The sequence below is a fragment of the Cervus elaphus genome, chromosome 29 (assembly GCF_910594005.1).
Source record: "Cervus elaphus chromosome 29, mCerEla1.1, whole genome shotgun sequence".
Classification (NCBI taxonomy): domain Eukaryota; kingdom Metazoa; phylum Chordata; class Mammalia; order Artiodactyla; family Cervidae; genus Cervus; species Cervus elaphus.
This window is the reverse complement of record NC_057843.1, coordinates 22,870,853-22,888,652: the sequence shown is the minus strand read 5'-3', so window position 1 is coordinate 22,888,652 and position 17,800 is coordinate 22,870,853. Positions and strand designations below refer to the sequence as shown.

General features: G+C 39.8%; 2 protein-coding genes across 2 annotated transcripts; both read right to left on the bottom strand.

Moving 5' to 3' along the window:
• Positions 1-944: 944 nt before the first annotated feature.
• Positions 945-1,593, bottom strand: LOC122686305 (interferon beta-2-like). The gene has a single exon (XM_043891489.1). The coding sequence runs from the start codon at positions 1,503-1,505 to the stop codon at positions 945-947; it is 561 nt and encodes a 186-aa protein (XP_043747424.1). The 5' UTR covers positions 1,506-1,593.
• Positions 1,594-7,805: 6,212 nt separating this feature from the next.
• Positions 7,806-13,731, bottom strand: LOC122685886 (interferon alpha-2-like). Its single transcript, XM_043890940.1, is given in 4 exon segments — positions 7,806-8,163; positions 8,165-8,191; positions 8,193-8,411; positions 13,658-13,731. Coding segments are annotated over 4 exon segments (678 nt in total).
• Between the last annotated feature and the right edge of the window lie 4,069 nt (positions 13,732-17,800).

Genomic DNA, 17,800 nt, shown 5'->3' with positions numbered 1-17,800 from the left:
TAAGGTATTTAAAATATATTTTTGTTTAACAATAGCATTTTAATAAACATTATTTAAACTAAATTTTCTTTGTATTAAAACAAGTATTTAATATACTTTTACATTTCTAGTTTTAATGGATGTAAACTTGATAATATTTTTCATGATTACTTTTCACTTACTTTTAATTGAGAGAATTACCATGTTTAACAATTTCTAGTGTCTCTGTGATAGTCTTAAGTAATTTTTAACTCATGTTCCTGAAAGCTCTTTCTGAGGACTACATTGTTGGAAATCAGGCTTGGAGTCAACAAGCAACTAAGGACATTTAGAAGGTCAGAATTTTTCATTTACTTTAGTAAGAATTTTATAAACTGTATGGAATCTGCCCGTATTTTATTGGCATCAAGAAGGCTTACTTTGTAAGACTCTCAAATGTAAGGTGATGTACATTTCTCCATAATTAAAAAAGAGAAAAAAAAACCCACATCATATCAAGGAGCCCTACAACATGAGCTGTCTGGTACATTTAAAGAAGTGAAGGAGATAAGACCAGGTAAACTGTATGGATCCATGGAGAGTATGCCTATAACTTGGACATTCCACACGGCTTCCTTGTATTTTAAATTCCTCAAAGGCAGAGGCCAGAAACTCTACTACTCTGCAGGCCTGTTTTGCAATGAATGTCTCCAAGGTGCTCGGCAATTTTTAATATGTGTTGTCACATAAGTCAAGTTGACATTGAAACTGCCACGCTGACTTTTGTTTCATAAAGAATTTATTTCCCATATAAAAGTTTAAATAAATAAATAATACATAAATCATTTAAAAAGTAGCTTACAGTCTTTAACTGTCCATTGAAATCCAGTGCATTGCATTGTCAGTTACTTCAAGAGCCTCCGATCGTTGAAGAGTCTCACATCAAAGTCACATTGTCCATTCCCAGAGCCACAGGTGGGAGATGTTCAGTCACGGAGGTACCCTGTTAGGCTCTTCAGGAAAGAAAAGTTCCTGAGCATTTCCACTCGCACAACTGTCCAGGCACAGCTGTTGTACTCCATGGACTTCAGGTACTGCCCAACGTTGAAGTAATATTTCTTCAGGGGAAGAATGGTCATGTCTCCCGTAGTGAAGTTTTTCTTCTGCATGATTTCCTTCTGGATTGGCTCCAGATGATCCATCTGCCCTTGGAGTTCCACAAGGAGGTCCTCAATGATGGTGTCAGACCAGCCAGTGCTGGAGAAGTCTCTGGTGAGAATACTGAAGATCTGCTGGAGCATCTCATAGATGACCAATACGGCATCTTCCTTCCGGAACTGCTGTGCTTGCCTCATCTCCTCAGGGACCTGGAAGTCCATCCTGACCTCGAGGCAATGTTGAGGAGTTGAAGGTAACTGCCGCAGGAGTTTCTGACACACCGCAACGCTCCTCCTTTGTTGGAATCGAAGCAAGCTGTAGTTCATAGAGAGAGCTGTGGTGGAGAAACACAGCAGGAGAGCCATCTGGAGGAGGCACCGGTAGGTCATGATGAAAACAGGCACAGGGCTACCTGTTCTGCTAGCAGATGCTGAAGCTGAGTCTTCAAGAGTTTGCAGAGTGAATGTCCTTCCTCCTTGAGTGTGTGCTACTTAAATAGGATGGCCCTTCATTCTTTCTATTTGAGAGGAATTTCCCACTTTCAATTCTCCCTTTCAGTTTTCCTGTGTCACTTAAATTATTAGTTGCCTCCAAAACTCTTTTTCTTTAAGCTCCTTTCTATTTTAATATATATATACCACAGGGAAAAAAGATACACAAACTGAGAATTTCTAATGTTTTTTAAAGTTTCAATGAATTGCTGAATGTTAAAGAAAAATATAAGCCAAATCTTTTGAACTAGATTATTACAGGATTCTTTCATTTGGAAAAGATTTTTCTTTTTCTTTTTCTCTTTTCATATTATGAGATTTGGGGAGAGGCGGCCTTGTTTGTAAGAGAGTTTTCTTTTTCATAAGAATTAGGTTTAATTCTCAATTCTGCTATTACCAAACAATAATACCTGCAGTTTATGATTTTAAAAAAGACACCTATTTTTTCTATCTATAAGAGAACAATGTTAAACTAAGTTGATGAACAAGAAATACATGATATATGTATGAATTAAATACATGCAGTTTATGACTTTAAAAAAGACACATTTTTTTTCTATCTAAAATAGAGTGATGTTCCTGGAGGGGTGGGGGGGGGGGGGAAGGTTCCAGAGGGAGGGGATATACCTTTGGCTGCTTCATGTTGATATGTGGCAGAACCAACACAGTATTGTAAAGCAATTATCACTCAATTAAAAATAAATATATTTAAATAAAAAGAAAAAAATAATGTATATAAAAAACAAAATAGAATGATGTTAAACTAAGTTGATCTGAATTTTTTGGAGGCCTTAGCCGTAAGCAGCAAGACATCACATAACTTTATCAACTTTGTTGTTGTTTTCCAGTCGCTAAGTCAGGTCTGACTTTTTGCGACCCCGTGGAATGCAGCATGCCAGGTTTCCCTGTCCTTCAGTACTTCCCAGAGTTTGTTCAAACTCATTATCACTTCATGGCAAATAGGTGGGGGAAACAATGGAAACCTGACAGACTTTATTTTCTTGGACTCCAAAATCAGTGCAGATGGTGACTGCAGCTAGGATATTAAAAGACCACTTCTTTTTATATGAATGTGCGATTTAAATTTTTCTGGAGGCCACATCAGAAGAGTAAAAAGAAACTAGTTAATTTTAACAGTATATTTTATTTAACACAGTATATCTAAATGTTATCATTTCAACATAAGCCAATATAAACTTATTAATGAGATAGGTACATTCTTCTTTTCCATAGTGCCTTCAAAATACAGGACATACTTTCAGTCATAGCACAGCTCAGGCTGGACTAGTCAAGCGCCCAGTTGACCACATGGGTTGTTGGCTCCATGGTGACCAACACAGCTCAAGATGGAGGGAGCAGTAGGAAAACAAGATCAATATTAAAAATCAACCACTTCTTTTTATATGATCAATAAAAAGTTGGAATATGATATTTAAAAATGATACCACTGACAATAACATAAAAAGTCTATTACTGAGGAACTGTCATAGTCGGAGGTGCCTAAGAAGACGTGGCCATTAAAGGTAATGGGGCATCCTAAATGACATCCCATAACAGAAAAGGAACATCAGGTAAAAAACTAAGGAGATCTGAGAATTCCCCGGAGATCTAGTGGTTGGGACTCTATGCTTTCAGGGCAGGGGGCCCGAGTTCCATCCCTGGTCAGAGAACTAAGATCCCACAAGTCTTACAGCCAAAAATAAGAAAATAAATAAAAAATTGCTGCAACCAGAGTGTGTGGGGAGGGGGAGGAGAGACATTAGGGAGTTCTTAATAAAGTGTAGACTAGTTAATTTTGATTAATATTTGTGACTGGCCTGGGTCTTTGTTGCAGCAGGTGGGCCTTCTCTGGTTGGAGCAAGCCTGGGCTGCTCTCTAGTGGAGGTGCTCGGGCTTTGAACCGTGGAGCTTTCTCTCGCTGCCGAGCACAGACTCTAGGGCTCGGACACAGTAGTTGTGGTGTGCAGATTGAGTTGCCTCACAGCATATGTTATCTTCCCTGACCAGGGATGGAAGCCGTGTCCCCTGCATTAACAGGCGGATTCTTAACCACTGGACCACCAGGGAAGTCCTAGACTTTAATCCTTTTTAATGTAGCACTGACAGGACAAATTACTTTCACTTTTGGCCTCTAAGTATAAGTCTATAATTGAAATTTGATTCAAATTAGATGGCCAGAAACTAACAAAAAATAGAAGCTTTCTCTGTTACATTGAGATTGTCTTTTTTTTCATCTTGATCATTCATAAGGATTAAGCAACTTGTCCAACTAATTCTTCTGAGTGAGCAAAAGACATGTAAGCATGTGATGAGGTGGTCAGCATCAGTGAGAAGGGAATACAGAGTCTACAATGGGAGACTGCCAAGGCTGCCTCCTACTGAGACTCACAGTGTCATTTAGTGAGCAAATAGTTATTTAGCAAAAGTTTCTTTTTTTTTTTTTTTATTTTTATTTTTTTTTAGCAAAAGTTTCTTAACCACTTCATAAGCAAACAAAAGAAGCAAATGCTGCCAATTGATTGAACTATTTTTAAAATGTCTTTCAATGAAGTTTTGCTACTGGCTTGATTATATAGTCCTCACATTCTTTCTGAGGTTTTTTCCCCAACATATTTATTACTTACTGTTGTTGCAAGAATGAATGAAGCAGTTTTTTCATTACATTTCCTACTTTTTAATGGAGTAGGTTTTCCTTGCATTTTCATACACAACAAGTATCACAAAAATTTTGGTTGTTACTCTGGCTAGCTTTACAAACATTATATCTGAAAGTATTTGGTTGGATTTTCAAATTTTTAAGTAAATGTATATTGTCTGCAAATAAAAATTTTAAAGGACTGAAAATGTCAAGTGTGATGATCATATAGAGCAATTGCTATTTGGCGTATAAATTTTACTTTAAAAAACACTTTGTAGCATAGTTGAAATATGCACAGCCTATGACCTAGAAAGTCCAGCAATCAAAAAAAAATCAAGTGAATATGCATCAGGATATAAGTAAAGAATATTTATACCAGCACTCTTGATAACAGTACCAAACATGAAATGACATAAATATCCCTTAAAATGGCATCAATAAATACGTTGTTATCTATGCTTATAATAGGTTTGTTAATAACACGATGTGAGAAACACAATGCTTGCACAAACATAGTAGTGAGTAAGAGAAACTCAACACAAAAGAAAACACATGCCATTTGTATAAATGTATACAAAATTTAAAAATAGGCCAGTCTAAACTGGAGACATTTTGCCTGTGAAGCTTCAGGACCACGATGGGAAGTCTGTCTCCAGCTTGAGGGAAGCTGACTCTGCCCAGGCCGGGGTTGCCCTGTGCTCACAGCTGACAGCTGGGGGCCAGCGCCCCTCCTCAGGCCTCCCACCGGGTGTGGGGATGGACAATGGGCAGAGAGATCTAAGTGCCCTGGTTGCAGTCGTCTCTCTTCTCCTTCCTCATACCCTGGACATCTTGTCACAGGCCTTGGATAGACTGGTTTCCCAATTTTTTTCTAGCTCACTTCAGAATGCAGCTGGAACTAAGTTCTTGGCTAAAGGCCTCTCTGCCTAGCTCTCCTAACTCCTCTAGGACATACCCAACCAGAGGATTCTACATCTGCACCCCTGTCACTCTCAGAACGCTCCCATCAGAAGGTCGATGGCCCAGGAACAGTCGGGAGCAGCCCATGCCTTGTTTTCAGTGTTTGCTGCCCGGACCCGCTGCTGCTGCTAACTCAGACTGGCCCTTTCAGAACATGCCCGTCTGCATCAAGCCTGCATTTACTTCAGATCCCAGGCTGTTCTCTGAGCTGGACATTAATTCTCAGAATCACTATCTGGGGTGCAGTGAGCCAGGGCAACCTAAGTTTGAGAAAACAGTTAAAAGGACAACACATTGGCTGCAGCTGCTGAACAAGCCTCAGAGGCCGCCCTCTGCTGGCATGTGAGCAAGTCCCTCTGTGTGGGTTCTGGGTTAATTTCCTGTCGCTGAGGCAGTTTCTGAATCTTCCTTAAAGTGAAACAGCCCAAAGCAAAGCCCTCTACATACTTAAAATGGACAAGTGACTTGAGTTTTTTTACATCATCAGAGATTGTGTAATGAACCCCAGAAGGCAAAAATAGCAACGAAGCTGATGAAACAAGTGAAAAGGAAACTAAATGCAAGCTGCCAAACGGGATTTCAGGATCCAGGCTGGGAATCCCCTCTGGCCCGGCCTCCTGGCTGAGTTCAGTGCACAGCGCAGAGGATCACCCTGACTGCCTCCCAGACACCTGTGTCTTCCTGGCTGAAACTCTGAGCTCCTAAACTCCAGGGAGAACCAAGAATCCAGTGAGAGTGGGGGTGAGTCCTTGTAGGCAGCTGGGCTGTGTGCCACGTAGGAATGTTTCCGCCTAGAACTCTGGGTGTTGTTGCAACAGGCTTGGCCTCACCATCCCAGTGAATGGCTGTTTCTCCTCTCACTGTGCAGTGCGTGAGCTGCAGGAACCTGTCTCTGAACACCTCTCTGGGAACTGCCTCATCTTCCTGACCACAGACCCAGAACGTCAGGAAATAACCTTCTAACTAGATTCAAATAAAAGAGTTAATATGTAAGGAGCACTTAGGACGTGTCTGGTATCATTCTGAGCGTGTGCTACAAATTAAAGCAATTAATCTTACCACACTTTCAAGATAAGCTTTTATGATTATCTTAGTTTTGCAGTTGAGAGATAATGCAGCAATTTATAACTAGGCAATCTATTTTTATGTACTAATGAAGAAAAATCTTAAAGATCTATTTGCAAGTAAATATAAATAAATGAGAAACTGAAGTAGATGAAAAATTGATATTTATGTGATATGTTAGTATATCCATATATATATATTTATTAACTACATAAGAAAATGTCTAGAAGGGTACCCATTAAATTGTTAACAGTATAGGATTAGGGTGCATCCTCCTAGAAGTCAAGGGTAGGCATTCCTTTGTATGACTTATTTAAAAGTTTATCAATAAAAAGAAAAGTTTAGCAATGACATGTGTGTTTAAAATATATAAATAAGCTTAAGAAACCCTCTTTAGTTCTTTAGAGTCACATTTATTATGGCAGCTTCTGTTTTTCACATCTCTTAGCTGTCTCTGCAATCCCCAACCTGCCTTGTTCTTCTTGCCTCCATTTGAACAATTTAGGAAGACTCTTTTCTCAAGTGGCCAAGTGTAGAAAACTTACTCTGCCTTCCTCATCCTACTCCAGGATCCTAGATTCCACATATGCAGATTGACCTCCCATGATGTATGTGCTGCTTCTGCTGCTATGTCGCTTCAGTCGTGTCCGACTCTGTGCGACCCCATAGGCCGCAGCCCACCAGGCTCCCCTGTCCCTGGGATTCTCCAGGCAAGAACACTGGAGTGGGTTGCCATTTCCTTCTCCAACGCATGAAAGTGAAAAGTGAAAGTGAAGTCGCTCAGTCGTGTCCCACTCTTAGCAACCCCGTGGACTGCAGCCTACCAGCCTCCTCCGTCCATGGGATTCTCCAGGCAAGAGTACTGGAGTGGGTCGCCAGTGTCTTCCCCACAAGATGTATGTGGTTCTCCATTAATCCTTGAAGGCGCTCAGGTTCTTATAGGCCCCAAGGAGGCAATATGTCCATTACCTGGGCTTTTCTCCACTCAGCTCCCTCCCACCTCTAATCTATGTCTCAAGAATCACATTCAGTCCCTCCTCAAATTGTCCCTTGCTCCTTCTATGACCCAGGGTGGGTAACCCGGTTCCCTCTTTATTCAGGTGACTTCAGTATAGATTTATCTTGTAGGATCAGGCTTTGGGTTAGATTTTATTCAAAGGTGTGTGCAAGTCAATTCGTTTTTTTTCAAATTACTTTTATTTTCTCTACTGAAAAACAAGAGTAGTCTTATACAATATAGTACAAAGCAAATATCTTATGAATGGTAGAGATTTAAATGCTATGAAGAGCCTAAATATTTCCAATAATTTAAATAAATAAATATTACAACTTTTTAAGATATGGAAAATGGATTCTGAAATCTGTTTTAAATAGTTACGGTAACAAAACATTTAACATATATTTAAATAATGCCATATATTAACTATCACTTATATTTCATCTGACACAAAAATAGAGTTAAAGGTTGCACTTTGAGTCTTAGAAAATAGCCATTTAGTTGACCAGATGAACTGTTTTCGGATTCAACATCTTCTTTATTTGCTGAGTTTTCCAATGAGCTTGTTGACAAAGACCAAACACCTTCTGATTTCCGCGCTGACAACCTCCCAGGCACAGCGGCTGTATTCTTTCTCTTTGAGATACACACTGATTCGCTGGAAGTAACTCTTCCCAGCCAATCTGGAGTTCTCACTCCCTAGAGGTGAGTGTTCCGTCGACCTTCCCTCCCTCAGACACGTGTCCAGCTCCTCCAGCTGCTGATCAAGTCCCGCGAGGAATCTGTCCAGGAGGCTCTCGTCCCGACCTGCAGAGGAGCCCGAGGTGCTGAAGAGCTGGGAGGTCAGCTGGAGCAACCCGTGCACAGCAGCTGTGGCTTCTGTCTTCTCAGCCTGGCCCGTCCTCCAGGGTCTGAGGAGATCTGGTCAGTCCTGTCCCTCAGACAGGACACCGTGGACACGCTCTCCATCTGACTCCAACACGTGAAGCTTTCCAGATTGCCGCCGCTCGCAGGCAGCTCGCAGCCCAGAGAGCACGCGGGGCTGGAGCAGAGCATCCCCAGGGCCAGTGACACGGGGAGGGCCACGGGGACGCTGGGGGCTCTGCAGGGCTGCCTGGAGGGAGGTGTAGGCACGTTCTGAGGACTTGGGGAGATGGGTGGCTCTTAAAGAGTGAGCAGAGAAACTTGCCTTTTCTGGGTTTTTCCACATTCTGCCCGTTCCTTTCTTTTTCTACTCTTTGTAATGAAGTGAATCATAAATGCTAATTTTTGCCATGAGTGCCTGGAGTGGGGGGGACATCAAATCATGCGTGCCGCTGTGGTTGATAGCTACACACCCATATGTTATGCTTCTCACACCTGTTAGTTGTTCCTGGGAGGAGTCTGGTCAAAGTCAGAGAAGAAAGAAAAATTCATACAAAATGGTGGCTTTTCCAGGTCACCAAAAAGTGTTCATTATGAAAAGAGCTTATAAGAGAAGCTTTGATTTTTCTCATTTTTTCCTTATTTACCCTTTTCTTCCTTCTTTAAAAAATTTCAGTTGATATCACCTGAGTTGGCCTTAAGCTCACTGAAGACATTATAGGGAACAATATCACTGATATCATTTGTTAAAAATGAGTTATTTTGCAACTATAATCCACAAGGCACTTTTTAAGGTGCTGGTTGTCCTAAAAAATGCATGTTTGCATGTGTTTATTTCTCTTTCTCCTCTACCACTGCAATATTTCACAGGATACTTTGCTTCAGTCTTTGTGTGATAATACAGATAATCTCATCTCCTTAAATATTTCACTGGGAAGTGATCACCTACCATACACTCAGGGATACTGAGGTTGCAATTACATTCAACCCTTGTAATGGCATGTCTTTACCAATTCTGTAAGGTATAGATAATTTTTAATAATATTAATGACAGAAATTTTTACCTGCAGCCTCTCAGCAAAGTGTTTTTAATAAACATTACATTAATCTTCACAGCTTCCCTGTGAGATAATTACTATAATTATTGACATGTTTGCAAATAAGGAAACTGAAAACTCAGATTACTTAACTTGCTAACAGTCAGGATTAACTGCATAAGTGGTACTTGACCACTAAACTATTCTGCTTCCATGTTATTTCTCATTAACCTTAAGCATTCTCCTTTAGCTACACTGCATACAATTGTACTTAAGTAATCCATCTAACTATGTAACATTTGACTGCCCTGAGAGACTGTAAGCTCCCTAAAGGCAGTAATGCCATATGTGGAGTGTCAGCAAGGTGTCTGTCCCAGAGGAAGTGCACAGAGGGTTCTCTGTCCCACTAAGGCATGTCCGACTCTCTTTGATCCCATGGACTACGGCACACCAGGCTTCCCTGTCCTTCTCTATCGGTCAGAGTTTGCTCAAATTCATGTCCATTGAGTCAGTGATGTCGCCCCCTTCTCCTCCTGCCCTCAGTCTTTCCCAGCATCGGGGTCTTTTCCAATGAGTGGGCTTTTCCCATCAGGTTGCCGAAGTATTGGAACTTCAGCTCTGTCCCAGAGCCAGTTCTACAATAACTATACACACCAAAGTTTTAGTAGACCTAGTAGATGAAGACTGTTTCAGAAAAAGATAATCTTCTGAAAACAAAGATAGTAAGAGTAAATTTAAATGGATTTTTTAAACTTTTTGGATAATTTCTCAAAATATTATTTCAGGTGGAAACAGAGACTCTCAGAGTTGTTGTTTAGTTGCCATAATATGCCAGGCTCCTCTGTAGATCTCAACAAAATACCACTTGAAATATAGGACTGGAACTTTGCCGGGGTCCAGCCTCGGCAGTATCCAGGGGGTACCCTCGGGATGAATGGCGTCGGCGAGAAAAGACATGTGAGACCAGCCTTGATAGGGCCAAGTCTGTGAGGGAGAGAGAGAGAAAGAGAGAGAGAGAGAGAGTGACCAGATGGGGGTGTTTGCAGGGTCTAGCAGGGTCTGGCAATGTTTTATTTTTTACTGTAGCTTTTATACCCTAAGTTAGTACATCTCTAAGGGGAAGATAGTTTAACATTACATCAGCTTGTTCTTCATGAAACCAGGGTGTTTTCTGCATACTTCTTTGTTTATGAGGGTCTTGTACATTATCTTCTGGCCTTGGGTCCCATTAACATTTTATGCAAGTCAGGTGAATGTAAACCTATTTTCTGTTTCTGTGGTGACCTTAACTGAAAGGTAGCAGTCTCATAGGGCAACAGTACAGAGTAGAAGTATAACCTTGTTAATACAAAAATTAATCCTTCTGCAGAAGTTGTCAGTTGAGTTTATCTAAGAAGTTCACCCCACACTGACTCTGCGACTTTGGTGAGGCAGCCTCTGCCTAGCACTCCTGGGTGACAATTAACAACCATTTCACTGTTACCACACTAGGGCTAAGCTCTTATTTCTCTAGATCTTTAACTATATTAACAATGGTTTCTATAACACAACCTTAGCACATTAAGAGCAAAAACACAGCAAGCAAAACACAGCAAGCAAACATCAACCCAATAACCACCTTTAGAATAATTTTTCTTATGTTTTCTAATAGGACTCCTTCACCCCTCAAAAAGGCTCTACGTCATCAGGGCCTTTATATGATCAGGTTCTTTATGCTGTTTTATGATTAGGGTATTATAAGCAGTCATGCATATTAGTACCAAGGGCATAAACGCATTTGCCAAACAAACTAAAATACCAGCAAAGGAGTTTAAATTAAAACACTCCTTTCACCCTGGATAATCTCATAAAATACCATCACCCGGGAAACTTATTGATTAAAGTTCTAAACTGATCCTTATTTGGAAAGAGATCGGGGAAGGCCTTCTGCCTGTGTCACAGAAATTAGGGAGTAGTCTATTGAAGCAAGCATCAGAAAGACAGATATCACCTTTAAGGTGAGCGCCAGGGGCAGCTTTTCGGAATCCCTGAAAACCTGATCCGCCTTGCCCGTCAGGCTTTCTCCCTCCTGGCCTTGTCATGGGCGGGATCTCGTGTGCCGGCTCCCGGCAGAACTTATCATGTGCAAAGGGAACTGTGTACTCAGCTGTTGTCTAATGATTGCAGTGTCCCTGGAATGAGTGGCGCTTTTGTGACAATGAAGACTAGGAATTGGAGAGGAAGAACTTACTGAGTGTTCCTCTAAAATAGGAAGCACATTGTCAGAGCAGACAGCTCAGTGCAGTGAGTGAGACAGTGGACACGGGGGCAAGATTCCTGGGTTGATGTCACAACGCCAGCCTGCACTGCCTATGTGACCTTCGGCACTATGGTTTTCTCCTCTTATATGGAACTGATAATCATATAAGTTTCATTGGATTTTTGTGAAGGTTGTAGGACGTAACGTACTTCTGACAATGCTTGGACATATAAGATTTCAGTATCTGTTAACTGTTCTGAGGCAGAAAATTCACACATCCAACTATGGAAACTGGATAGAATTTCCCTGAGATGACCTACTTTCCTTACTTTAATTCTCAGTTCAGTGGTCAACATTATTATATCTAATCTCATCTCTTATGTGCACATGACGTCCTGTCCAAATCATTTATACCTAGTAGCTTCCAGGTACCAGCTTACCTCTCACACATGAATAAAATGACTGTCAAATCTGTAACCCAGTCTCTTTCATGGTGAGTTAATAGGTCTATACCCTCAGAATCAGATAATGTCCATGAAGAGTGAGAAATGTAAACAGACAAATAAAGATAAATAAATAGATACTGGGATTTAGCAAAGCAGTCAACTATCTTTTTAGGTAACACTCTGCCTAAGAGCCTGCTACCCTCCTCTGGCTCTGGCTTCAGCTAAACAATTTCACATAGGGTGGTCTAAAATCTGTCATTCTATAGAGCTCTTCATCCCTATTTGTGTAGTTAAGTGACATTTTGTCATTTGGACAGAGATGTCACTATAGTTTTTTTCAATTACATCATTTACTTTCTTTTTACCTTTGTGTATTACTTCTTCATTCACTGCTTACTTTTACTTTCTAGGAATGTTCAATGAGTGGAAAGTTTTGATCTCTTGAAAAATCACTGAGGAAATACATTAACTGTTCTATTCATTTACATTTTCTGTTCCTTTTTTTGCAATAAACCTCCAACTGGAAATAGAAAACATTGTAGGAGCATTAGCACAGCTTTTGCAAACTGAAATACAAATGACAAAGACGAGGTAGCAATATGAAAACTGTATAAAAGTACCTAAGAAAAAAGTGGGTTGCTTGGACATGGCAAGGATAATGGCCTGGGCTAAGAAAGGCACATTCTAACCACTTGAACACTTGGACAGGAGCAGTGGTTACACTATTTTCATGAGAGTGACTTTGGAGGATTAATCATCTTGGTATAGGCTGAGTTTGTAACCAGGAAGGGTTAATTTTGAATTTACACTGGATCTGCTTCTGTGACTTCAACTCTTTTTGTCCCAGAAATTCACATTTGTGAAGGGAAGAATCACAGATGTGACATCTTTGTTGACACGACATGAGATATTCCATTTCACACCACCCATGAAATGACTATAAGGAAGTGCAACTAACACATCCCCCTACCTGAGGCTTACTAGACATTCTGGGAGATATTTTCAGGAATTAAAAAGTCCTTTTACTTTGTTTCCTCACCTCCCCCATCTCTGATTCATAAAAGAATCTGACATCCAGGACCCCCACAAGATGGTTATTTAGAGGCAATAGGCTTTCATCTCCTCAGTCAGCCAGTTCCCGAATAAAGTCCTTTCCTGATCTCAACACCTCGTCTTGGATTCATTTATTTACCCTGCAGCAAGCAGAGCAACTTGGACTCTGTAACAAGCTCAGCATATTGATTGGCACATAAAAAATGTTTAGCAATTTTCTCAATTATGGAGAGTAAATAAAACCAAATTTGACAAATTAAAAGCTCTGCCACAGAGAATAAGGTGAGATCCATGCATATAAAGCTCAGATATTTTTCACATCTGATCAAGTCTTTCAAGAGGAATATGCAGAGGCAGCAAAAGAAGATTTAAAAAAGAAGTCTAACAAAGTTTCCTTAAAAGTTGATCTTAGCATCAGGAAGAAAGATCCAATAACTATTAATATATCATTAGTTCAAAGTTACTGAGATGATAAGCATTCCATTGAATTAGAACATCTACTTTTTTAATGAATACATTTTACTTCAATGCAAGGATAAAGAAGAGCAGAAACTCATGACAGATTTCCAGGCTCTTGAAGTGAAAGGCAAGCCCAAAATGAGGTAGTACATGAATCTGGGTAAATTCAGAATATGAAAATTTTGGACTTAATATTTAAGAGGCACACAACAGAAGATCCTTAGATGAAATGAAGTTGAAACAAAGCTCACAATCGCTCATCTCAACTGGAATGCTTCCTTGTGGAACTGACCAGTCGTTCTTCATCTCCTCAATGATGACACTGATGATGCTCGTCTCTAACCCCATCTCCTCCTCTGAGTCCATGACTGCCTCAGAGCCTTGACTTGGAAAAGCAGGAGACTTTCACACATTTAGATCAAATAAGGGCAATCTCTCTCTTTCTTGTCTGGGGTATAGGATAGACTTCAGATTCCCTCAGGAGCAGGTGAGTGGTGGCCAGCTCCAGGAGGCACAGGTCACCTGTCCTCCACGTGATGCTCCAGCAGAGTTTCAACCTCTTCCACACAGAGCGCTCCTCTGCTGCCTGGGACATGACCTTCCTGGAGCAGCTCTGCACTGGACTCCTTCAGCAGCTGGCCGACCTGGATGCCTGCCTGGGGCAGGTGATGGGAGAGGAAGACTCTGCCCTGGGAAGGATGGGCCCCACACAGGCTGTGAAGAGGTACTTCCAGGGCATCCATGTCTACCTGCAAGAGAAGGAATACAGTGACTGGCCCTGGGAAACTGTCAGAGTGGAAATCACGAGGCACTTTCTGTGTTAACAAGCTCCTAAGAAAACTCAGGAAGTAAGAAGGAAGCTGATTCTCAGTGACTCGTGTCCTAGCTCAGACTCTTCATTGTTCAGTCATTTCTAAAACTCTGATTTCTGCTTCAGCTATGAAATAGTTTGAGTGACATTTGATATGGCTTTAATATTGAGAATATCGATATCCAGCTGCTTTTAGAATTAGAGGAAATATATCTGGTGCCCTGTGGCTGAATCTTATGGAATAACATGTTTTTGTGTGAATGTAATTCATTTATTTATATTAATTTATTTATTTTTATGGCACTTGCATTTATATGTTTATTACATGAGAATACATAATTTTCTTTAAGAAAAATGTACCTTTTATTTACTCATGAAATTTATTTGAAGACGTGTTTCTTCCTCTTCCTTTTTAATCTTTTCCCAGAGGCCTAATGCTGTAAAACTACATATAGAAAGATGTTGTGCAGTTCGTTCCTTTATTTGTTGGCCTTCTGGAGAGAGTCTTGAGTATGAGAGGCAGAGCTCAACCTTACAGAGCTCACACTGGAGCAAGGACATTGCCATGAAAGAAGTAGTTATAAGGTAAGTAGGTATTTACACATGGGCCCTGGGCTACACAGAAGTATCAGATGCTGATGGCAGGGAGTATCCTGGGAAGCTCATTCAGACCACCTTCAGTCTCCCCAGGGAAGTAATTCGAAGTATGAGACTTGAAGAATGAGTATGGATTTGTCAAGTAACTCACAAAGAGCAAAATTTCCCAAAATAAAAAAAAAAAAATACAAAACAAAGCACAGCATATAGAGGGTCCCTGCAGCAGGAACGGTTCTGGTACATTTAAAGACGTGAACAAGACCAGAGTCGGTAGACTGTACTGATGCATGTAGGGTATGGCATGGCGTGACCCTGGAGATATGGAAAAGGGCCCAGTGATAGGCTTTTGAATGATGTGAGGTTTTAAGAACCAAGGAAATTACTTGCGAATTTAAAGCTACAGAGCAACTCTGACCATAGCAGGTGCAGGGAAATTCAAGAAACCAGCAGTTCTCAAAGTGCAGCCTGTGGGCCCCTGCAGATCCCCGGGACACTCTACAGGGATTCGTGAGGTAAAATGATTATTATAGTGATATCAAGATCTTATTTCTCTTTTTCACCACATTAACAGCTTCTACTGGTGGTGCAAATACAATGCTGGGTAAGAGTGCTGGTGCCTTAGTGTTGATCAGAGCAGTGACACCTTACTGTCCTAGTAATTGTCATGTTTTTACGTATAATATACTTGAAGTTTGAAAAAAGTACTGTTTCACTTAAGAAGATCCTTAGTGAAACAGCAAGATGATGAATTTTATGAAATCTTAACTTTGGAGTATACATTTTAAAAACATTCTCTGTTGTAGTCTTTTTAACATGTTGTGTGACAAGCACGTCTGCTGCATGCATGGTGATTGTTCTGAGGAGAAGCACTTGGATGATGATTATTTGAGTTATGCGCTACACTACCACTCTCTTTATAAAATCAAGTTTTACTCTAGAGAAGGACAGTCAAATCATGGTCACTCAGAAGTGGGCATTTGACAGATTTTTTTATACTATTTCTATTAATGTTATATGAATATTCTTGTTGACTTTAATGAATGAGGCCAATCTACTTTCAATACATGTTTCTAGGATATGAGTTCATCTCACTGTGTATCTTTGCTTCTGAAAATTTGAGGAGTAGTGATTTAATTTCCATTACTTACAAAATTTCTAATTTTACGGTTTAATTTTGACTTGACATAATTTATCAGGATGATGTTACATCTTTAAGTGATGCTTTAAAATAATATTAAAATTAATTGCAGGCATTGTGATCTGGGCAAACGACTTATACAAATATTTTTCCCCTGGAAGAATCATGGATATTTTTTGTGAAGTCTAATGTATGATAATTTTCATGGATGGTTTATAGATATTTGAAACAAGTTATATTTCCTATTCTAGGTTAAGGGCCCAAGAGTGTTAGTCACTAATTTCCTCCTCTAAATCATATTTTCAATTCTTCTTCTCTTTACTATTTTATATATGGTTTTTTATAGAATAATAGCATTGTGCTGCTTCCCAGGTGGCGCAAAAGGTAGAGAACCTGCCTTCCAGTGCAGGAGACATAGGAGACACCAGTTTGATCCCTGGGTCAGGAAGATCCTCTGGAGGAGGGCACGGCAACCCACTCCAGTATTCTTGCCTGGAGAATCCCATGGACAGGAGAGCCTGGCAGCCTATGGTCCATAGAGTCACAAAGAGTCAGACATGACTGAAGCAGCTTAGCTCGCAAGCACAGCGTTTAGGTAAAATTCCAGTGCTACCATGTCTGTGTTCACACTGCTATATAACGTTATGTTCTTTACTCATTGTTTTATACTATTTGAAATTTAGCTCAAGCATTTTTAAAATTTAATTATAGATTCAATGTGTTTCTTATGTACATTGAACGTCTTTCTCACAAAGAACTTCTTTCTCACGTGTTATTTCTGGAATTCTCAAGTGTATCAATATTGATATTAATGACAAAGATCTCATTGATATTAACATTGCCACCTCTAATTATTTCCTTCATTATATTTTCTTGCTCTGTATTGGCCCCCTTCTGTGTTGCCCTTGTTTTGGTATTAAGTATTTAGCATTATTTGATTTTAGGTTTTTCTTTCTCTTCCAAGTAATAATGGAGTTAGTGTTTTAAATTAATCAATAGCATCTTTTGTGTTTAAGCAGAGTCTATTAATTTTTTATTATTTTAACCTTTATCAGTTTGGGTCTCAAATGTATTGGATTCATGCTTTAATTTTAATGTGACTTTTACATGTTTTTTGACCCTTGTCATACTCCATTCAGTTCTCCAATAGTCAATTATTTACAGCAAATATATAATGTTAAAGCAATTTAGAGTTTCTCTGAACCCTTGAATGAAAAACTGAGCAACTAAAACTGCAAAATTTAAAGTAATTTGAGACTTCCTTGGCTGTTCGGTAGTTAGGACTCAATATTTTCACTGCTGCAGGCCTGGGTGCAATCCCCAGTCAGGAAACTAATGGCTCTTAAGTCACGTGGCACAGCCAAAATAATAACAAACTCTTTAAAGTAACTTCCACTGATGTGACTGTTCACTTCTAGTTCTTACTAGGACTGTTGCTTTAATCCACAGAGTAAATGTTCACAAGAGACTTGATAGGAATAGAGATGCATGGGAAGCTATGTTCAAGTGTAAACACAAGGAAATGTCTAAAAGCTAAAGGAAAATAAATTGTTTATTTAAGAAAATGAAAATACATTAATTTTGAATGCTTTTAGAATGATGGAAAGTTTGATACAGTTTGCAAAATGAGTGCCATGTATTCCAAATATGATGATTGGAAATTTTTGGAGTCCTGTGGTTAGTAAGGCCATAATCAACTTGAATGAAACAATTCTCACTTTAAGGTGAAGCATATGAGAATATAGCAATGAGTTTCGTATTCTTATCTAGCTTGTAAACTTGCTCGGAAGGCAGTTCTCATCCTGGGAGTCAAAATCTTTTTGAATGATGATGATACTGTTGCTATCATTAGACATCATGTCTCCTGACCTGTTCTTCAAGACTTCTAT